This window comes from Octodon degus, unplaced genomic scaffold, assembly GCF_000260255.1.
Source record: "Octodon degus isolate 3935 unplaced genomic scaffold, OctDeg1.0 scaffold00073, whole genome shotgun sequence".
Lineage (NCBI taxonomy): Eukaryota > Metazoa > Chordata > Mammalia > Rodentia > Octodontidae > Octodon > Octodon degus.
In genome coordinates this window covers 6,482,342-6,490,918 of record NW_004524649.1, presented here as the reverse complement: position 1 = coordinate 6,490,918, position 8,577 = coordinate 6,482,342, and the positions used below count along the sequence as shown (strand labels likewise).

The 8,577-nt window shown below is 48.6% G+C and overlaps 1 protein-coding gene across 3 annotated transcripts in view; it reads left to right on the top strand.

The window, feature by feature from the left end:
- Slc24a3 (solute carrier family 24 member 3) overlaps positions 1-8,577 on the top strand; it is a 491,099-nt gene that overhangs the window by 462,361 nt on the left and 20,161 nt on the right. For all 3 annotated transcript variants that reach the window (XM_004635592.3, XM_023720226.1, XM_023720227.1), the window contains exons 11-12: positions 1,361-1,521; positions 2,202-2,472. In XM_004635592.3, coding sequence (XP_004635649.2) covers positions 1,361-1,521; positions 2,202-2,472 — 432 coding nt within the window. The remainder of the gene's footprint in view (positions 1-1,360; positions 1,522-2,201; positions 2,473-8,577) is intronic.

Below are 8,577 nucleotides of genomic sequence, written 5' to 3'. Positions count from 1 at the left end.
AAAAAAAAAAAAAAAAAAAAAAAAAATTCCCTTGAAATGTGTCCCACATGGTTATTTTGCAGAAAAAGAAAGAAATTAGAAAATATAAAGGCTATCTTCAAATAAATCTCCAACTTTGGAGTGTCTGGCTAGTTATTTGATTTTGAAGATGAAACATTTGATGTATTTTTAAATAGTTATCTACATGTTTAATAAAAAAAAATTCAGTATGATTTTGTACCATTCTATATGAGCATTTAATTTCTTTCCTTTCAGGTACTTTATAATCACAAAAGGAGCACTCTATAAGAACAAGAGTTGGCCACCTAATATTGGTCAGTGTTTCCAGGGTCATTTCACAGTGGTTTGAAAAACAGGAGCAGGTACTGAGAGGTGCTGTGGCCAGGTCCCCAAACCTGTGGGCACCAGTGGCCCATTCACAAAACAGGTACAGGCCTCAGTGGCAACCCATGGCACAGGACCAGACCCCATTCAAAGGGTTTGGCCTCTAAAATGACAGCTCAGACTGTGACTGGCCTTCCCAGTCACCTCCACTCCTGGTTGGGCTTCAGGACTGTGTGCCTGCTCAGCATGACCTCCACTTCACTCAGGTCTGTCTGTAGCATTGGATGACTCATAGGAATGCTGTTGGTATTTAAAGGGTATGTAAAGAGCCGACCAAATAGCTCAGCAGATTAAAGCACCTGCTTAGGCAGACTCAGAAGCTGGAGTTCAATCCCAGGGTGCCATCTGGCCCCACACCCCAGGGCATGCTGAGATGACGACTGTGACTGGGCATGGTGGCGCACACTTGTAATCCCAGTTCTTGGGAGGCTGTACACAGGCAGATCACTATGAGTCCTAGCTACATAGTGAGAACCTGTAGACCCTTACTAAAAAGGGGGGAGGATATGTAGGATCAATAAAGTTTATCGGAGTTTTTCCTGTGTCCTAGATCTAAGTGGTAGGAAAAGAATCCTTTGAGGACAAAGAGAAACTCTTACGTTATTCATTCCTACCATGTCAAGGAGTGATGGTTGAGTAGTTTCAGGTTATTTGAAATTAGCTCTTAGTAAAACTATAGAAAGAAGATTTTGACTCTTTTTCATATTTTTTTTCACTGCAATATTTCCTAGAAGAATGAAAGGGAAAGGGGGAGATAGAAAAAGGAGGAGAAAATAAAAATGAAAGGAAGGAAGGAAGGATGGATGAATCGATGGATGGATGGATGGATGGATGGATGGATGGATGGATGGATGGATGGATGGGAGGGAGGGAAGAGGGGAGGTGTGAAATGGAAAGGAAGACAAAAAAAAGAAAAGAATGAATGATGTTCTCTTTGGCCCTTCTGGCTTCAATGTTACCTCTTTCACCCTCCTAGCCAATTTCCATCGCAAAGCGTCGGTGATCATGGTAGACGAGCTGCTGTCAGCCTACCCACACCAGCTGTCTTTCTCTGAAGCTGGCCTGCGGATCATGATCACAAGCCACTTTCCCCCCAAGACCCGGCTCTCCATGGCCAGTCGCATGCTGATCAATGAGGTATCTGGGAAGGCCCAGTGTGCTCCAGAAAGGAGAGGGGAACCACAGGCAGGAGAGATCTCCTAATTCAGTGTAACCCCAGAATTTCCCTCTGCCCTCCACAGCATCCTTCCCCCCTTGGCCAGCTCTGTATCCTGGTCCTGGCTCTTCACTCCACACATGAGAGACTAGTCCAGCAGCCAACTGTGTAGAGACTCCCCTGCCTTCTTTTACCTATATTTTTTATGTTCACATTCCATTAAAGCCCCCTGATGTGAGCTTGCACAGAGGCCGTCACTAGATAAAGGTTACCTTGTCTCAGACCTGATTTTCCTTTCTCTGAGCAGCAGTCTTATTGGTGCACTAGTCCATATGCAGGGTGAGGCTTTCTCCCATGGGGAACAAGGAAGTTCATTGAATCTGGGGAAGAAAGACAGCACCACAGAGACTAGATATATGCAGGTCATAGGAATTTCCTCTAAGGGGATCTGCAAGTCCCAATGGGTTGTAAAAGCTTCATTTTTCCTCCTGGAAGCTTGTCCAAGTTTCTTGTTATTTTAGAATCTTACAACTTGACTCCATGGCCTCCTGGACACATCTCCTTGTTAGCAGCTTAAAGTGGATCGCAGTAGCCCATGACCCAGAAGTAAAATGCTTGCAGCCCCTCTCCCTGTATTGAGCATGTTCCTCTCTCTCCACAGAGACAAAGACTGATTAACAGCAGGGCTTACACCAATGGGGAATCTGAGGTGGCCATCAAGATCCCAATCAAACACACCGTAGAGAATGGAACAGGGCCCAGCAGTGCCCCTGACAGGGGCGTGAATGGGACTCGGAGAGATGATGTTGTTGCTGAGGCTGGCAATGAGACAGAGAATGAGAATGAAGACAATGAAAACAACGAGAATGACGAGGAGGAAGAGGAGGAGGATGAGGAAGATGAAGGACCGTACACGCCATTCGATCCCCCCTGTAAGAGGTCCTAAGTCTGGGCTGGGGTGCAAGGTGTCTCCAGGCCATGGAGTTCATGGCTTTGGCTTGGATGAGCTTTTCACTATGCAGTGCAGAAGAGTCTGTGTGTGAACAAACACAAGCACATTTATACAGAGTTTATAGGACTGAGATGGGAGCATGCGGCCACTGACTGAAATCTGGGCTTTTTGGTGGGTGCATTTTATGAGTGAAGGTCCTCTTTTACCTTCTGCAAGCCCTCTTGGTGCTGAGGAGAAAATTCCCCTGACCCTGCCCCCGTCATCCAGGCACCTTGTTGGGGATAGGGGGACCTGGCTCCCCTTCATCCACCCTACAATAGTTAGGGGGCACACCTGGGGGACTCATTCCTGTTTCTCTTTGTTCCTACTTCCTGACCCTGACCCCTACACTCAGGTCTCCCTCTCCCAAAATGTAATATCCACAAAACAGGAGCCACAGGCAATGCAGACCTGGGTAAAAAGCTGGTCCATGTGTCTTTCCTGGTGAGGCTGACCAGAAACTTTGCCTAGACCTTGGGAGAGAAGGCGGACAGCCTATAAAAGCTTTCAGGACCTCAGCCACCAGGGCCACCATGTCTTCCCCCTCTGACCACTGCACATGAGCATTCTAGAAATCTCATGAACAGGATGGTGGACCAGGCCAGAAAAATTCTCTCGCTTTACTCACCCTTCTAGAAGCTTCTAGTTGTTTCTGGAAAGAGTGTTTTGGTCTAATTCCCACTCGCTGCCCAGTGTGTGAGTGATCCATGTGTGAACATTCTGGGATGTTGGGGGAAGGACTGCTGATGTGGCTGTGCAGAGTCCAGCTCCCATGCTGCCTTCAGATGCAAGGTGCCCCCTCCACAGAAGTACCCCTCTCTGTGGTCAGCAGAGAGGTTTTGGTTTCTCCTGGCCAGCAGAGAGGTTTTGGTTTCTCCTGATACCAAAACAAATAAAAAAATACCCATCCAGACTCCTGTACTCCCGCCAATTCCCTACTTGCCCAGCCAGTGAAATGACTGCTTGTTGGTAAGTTATCTTGATGGGAAAAAGTACAGAGTAGTCCCTTTCTCTGTGGTTTTTCTTGCTGTGATTTCAGCCACTTAATGTCAACTGTGGTCAACCACATTCTGAAAATATTAACTGGAAAATGATAGAAATAAGCAAGTCTTTAGTTTGATATGGAACACCATTCTGAGTAACCCAATGAAATCTTAAACCATCCTGCCTCTCGCCCTGACCCTGGGATATGAACTGTCCCTTTGTCCAGCGTAGCCACGTGCTTCTGTGTGCTGCTGGCCTGTTACTTACACAGTCACCATCATGACTGCAGGGGTAGTGCAGCTCTGTGCTCCAGTAACCCTTGTGTTACTTAACAGTGACCCCAGGGGCAAGGGTAATGAGGCTGGCCACTGTGTTATGGTACATTGTCACAATCATTCTATTTTCTTACGAGTATTGCTATCTATCTCATACTTCACCTAGTTTATAAAGTAATCCTCTCTGAATGTCTGAGGAAAACATGTATAGAAAGATCAGTGTTATCGTCGGTTTCAGGTAGCCCTGGGATCAAGTCCCCCATGCATAAGGGGAAATGGTCCTCTTCATCCATTGTCTGCCTTTGGATGTGTTTCCCAGCAGCTGCAGCTGGGTCATGGTTGCCTCAGGGAGTAAGTGACCCCACACTGCAGTCTTTCCTTGCAAACCTTCTTTCATTCACTCTCAGTGCATAGCAAATTATGGAAGATCTAGCAGCTTAAACCACGCCCTGGGGCTGGCTTGCCATTCTGTCAGTCAGAGGTGCACTGGGTTCTAAGAGCCTCCCACGGTCAGAATTTAGGTGTGGACACCTCCTTCTGGAGGCCCTAAGTGAATCAGTCCCAGGTACCTACCTCCAGATTGGTGGCAAAGTTCCATTCCCTATGGCCCGGGCTTCCTCTGGGTAGCTCTTCTCCATGACTGCAGTCTCTGGCATCCCTTGCCTCTCCAAGGGCTCCTGTGATTTGATCGGGCCTCCCACCCAGTGGCCCTCCCTGAAGGCCAACTGTGCCATAGGACTGCAGACTTGTCCCTCTCAAGGGTTCTGAGGATCAGGCTGCAGAATCCTGGGGACCCATGTCAGGGGTCCCCCTTATGTTCAGAGCCACCATCGACCGACAGAACCCAAGCTCTACAAATATTTAATTTGCTGAATTCTCACTGACAAAGGAGACACTCATGCCAGCTGAAAAGTCTGTGAGTGCCAAGTGCCACATTGGCATCGGGGAAGCCTTTGCTCCCTAAGGGCATCCTCAGGGCAGACGAGAAAGAACCTGCTGGAATGAGACTGGAAATCCAGCCCATGCCCAGGCCTCATGAGTGGTAGGACAAGGGACCCTTCCTATCATTCCTGCCACTCATGCCTTATTCCCACCCTGGCTGAGTCATGCCAGAGCCCCTGAAAGTAGCAGTATGATCCCACATCCCCTAACTGTGGGTTTCCTTCTGCATGACTGGGTGGTTATGCCATTGTGTAGACCCTGTGGCGTGTAATTACACATGATGGCTACAAGAGGCCATGCGATCTTGTGGGGCTGCTGACCTGTACATGACCCTTTGTTAATCAGAACATTGCGTGAGGTATCACTTGCCACCAGGTCTCTGGGAAGAGGCTGCAGGTCAGAGGCCTCAGGCCGTTGGCCACATGTTCTGGCTCTGCATCAGTTAGAGGGTGTGGAGGCTGTCATCCTACCCCACATGGTCCTACAGCCTGGGAATCAGGGGCTTTGGGCTGGCCTTCCTGCCGGGTGCCCTGATGCAGTGTGGGCCTGATTCACAAAGCCGGGTTGGCCTCAGAATCTGCCTTTCTAACAAGCTGCAAGGGCTGCTAGTGTTGCCAGTCCCTGGCCACACTTACAGTAGCAGGGAAGGAGAGCCCTGCTGTGACACAGTGACTTTCACAGTTCTACTAGGGGTCAGGGCATCCCATGTCAGAGCCAGGCTCATCTCTGAAATCAGTGGTGGCCTTGCCCTAGAGACAGCTCTTCCCCTCAGCCATGGCTGCAGAGCTCTGGCCTGGAGCTCACTGTGGGGTCAGAAGCTTATGGGCCTCCAGGACCCTGTGGGCAAGGCTGGAGCATGCCACAGGCCAGCAGAGGCATCAGGATGCTGCCGGGAGGGTTGCAGGTGGCTCCATGGTAAGTGTTTGACTGATGTGCACCCAGCCCACAGGGCCGCCCCAGGGAGAGTCAGCCCGGGGCTCCGAGATGCTCTCTGGTGCTAAGTTCTGTAAAACTTTCCCATGTGCAGTGCCAGCTGCTCTAAGGACAGAATGTGGTGGGTGTATGGACACAGATGTGTATGACACAGTGCCTGCATGTGCACTCACAGGTGTGTGTGCGGGAATGCATACATGGAGCTGTTGTGTGCTCATGTAGGTGTAGCCCGCAGGGCTTGATAGACAGATGTTGACATGCAATGTGTATGTATAGGTTGATTTTATTTACTTACTGTGTTTTGTGGCAAAGGGAATTGAACCCAAAGCCTTCACACTGAGCCTCCTCCCCAGCAGCTTTTACTTCTGTTTTGGACAAAGTCTTGCTAAGATATTAAGGTGCCCCCTGTGGGCTCACACTTGGGATCTTTCTGCCTCAGCCTCCCAGAGTATGGACCACCATGCCCAGATATAATGTATACATGTAAAATAATACGTTGGTACATAGATAATGCATGCACAGATATTAACAGACCTATGTTGTTTAAAGATGCAGATGCTTTATGTACAGATTTTATACATGTAATATGAATGTTATGTGCATTTATGCATATTATATGTATATACATATTTACATAAAAAGATTTGTCAACTTTTATCTTTCGAGTGAAGAAAGCCCTTCTATTGGCAGATAGAAATGTGGTGTAGATAGACACATTACTGTAAGAAAGACTGGAAGTTCTTTGTGTTTTTCCCTGATAGAATTTTTTATATTTTCTATCTTAAATGTATATTTTTAAACTCATATAACCACAACATGTAGGTCTAAAGTATTGCACAATTATTTTTTTGTCTCCAATTGCATCAAACTTTATAAAACTTAAGCTTTCTAAACAGTGGATTAAGGAATATAATTCAGAGCAGGCCCTTCTGCTCCTTGAAATCCCCATGACCTCACCTCCCACTGCTGGCTCACTACCCATGAAGTCACACAGTCCTGGGAAAAGAGTTTTGTTTTCTGAATTGGAAGCTGGGTCCCTAGCACCCGCAGCACGGCCATGTTGCAGAGCAGCAGTGTAGCTAAGCGAGCGAATGGACCATCCCTGAGCGGCTCTCTCTGGACCAAATGATAAGGGAGCAAAAGAGAACAGTGTCCAGAAGGGATGCCTACTCCCTCAGAGAGGAAGGGAATTTCAGCCCCTTGTTCAAGGATGGATAGCAAGACCAGCTAAACGTGGACCAGCGTGCATGACTAAGCCCACTCCGGGATCGAGTTTCAAAGGCTCCTTTCTGTGTCACTTGGTTTCCTTAGGGGGCTACACTTGTCTGCTGACCCTTAAGGACATTTCACACAGCACCTACTGAGTTTCGACCTTGGAGGTTGTCCCAGGGGAAAAAAAAAAAAGCTTTGCTATAAAACAAGCATCTGTGTCATTTGGATGCAACTGAACCTGTGTTTTCCCGACATCATGTCCTGTGGGGTCAACCTGGAGTGTTGGAGGGCAGTGGAGGGGGACTGTGCACTCCTTACTTGTCATCTGCTGCCTGCATGTCTCAGTCGCTCCCCAAGCTCTTGCGGTCCTAGGGCCTGCCTTCACCTTCCTGCCTCTAGAGGGCAATAAAGAGCAGTCTGAGACCATTCCCTTCTTAGCATGAGTTCGTTGAGGACCTTGGGTCAGCTATGAATCGGCAGCTAAACCAAGTCTCTGTTGCTGTGAGAACACAACCCTAGAGGCAAAAGACACTAAGAGCCCCATGGACCCCACCTCTGCACCCCACTGCCAGACTTAAGAATGTGCAGAATTCTCAGGTGCCTAGGGATCCAAAGACCTGGCCACATTCTGGACCCTACAGCACTGGAGACTCCTGTAACACAGCTCCATGATGGTGTCCTTGTCGTGAAGCCCAGCTGGATGCAGCTCCCAGGTCTCGGGGTCCAGCCAGCCAGATCCACCTCATCCGTCTAACAAGAAGCACAGTGGCCAGCAGGACCCCTCCCCTTTCTTAGCAACATCTCCTATTTGCCGTAATCTGTCCTTGCTAGTGGGAGGGCCTCAGGCTCAAGTGATTTCCTATGGTCTCTCTGGTCAGCTGGTGCTGGGCGAGCCACCACTGTTAATGTTATTCATATGTGAGTGCGGTTCCTGGTGCCACTCATGATGGACAAAATTGAGAAGATTCCTGCTCCCAGAGAGCTCATATTCTATCTGAGTGGGGGAAGAAACAGGGAAACTGACAGGCCTGTGATGAGACTAGGGCCATGGAAGCTCCTAGAAGGTTCTAGAACAGTTTACTTTTTGAGACTCCCCCTCTGACTGCTGGTCACAAATATAGAGGTTGGGCAGGAGCTCCTAGGAAGCCGGATCCTCAGCCAGAATGCAGATGGGCAGCCTGACCCCAGGAGAGGCCTGGAGACTGTGAGGCACACTGAACAGGCTGCCCTGTAGTCTGTGGTGATAGAAACAAAGGGTGAGTCAGAGCTGCTGTGGGCTCTGTGCTCTGTGCTCTGTGCTCTGGCCCTTGCTGGTGTTGCCATGTCACCTTGCTGAAATCTCCCAGCCGTACAAGGGTACTGTGTCCACATGTTGAAGATGAGAAAATGGAGGCTTAGCAAGATTTAAATTGTCAACAGCTCAACTCCTAAGCCTCCGGGTGAGGCCCAGGTCCCACTGTTGTAAGGGTAGCAGCCCTACTCTCCCTAAAGACTGCCCTGCCTTGGCCATGGAAGGGAATTGGGGTGCCAGCAACATTAGGTGACATTTTTGTGCTGTCTTAAGAAACTATTCAGGGGCAAGGGAGATGGCTCAGTGGAATAAGCGCTTCCCTGGCAAGCACAAGGGCCTGAATTCAATCCCCGCTTCTGCCAAAAAAGAAAAAAAAAAAAGAAAAGAAAAGAAAAGAAAAGAAAAGAAA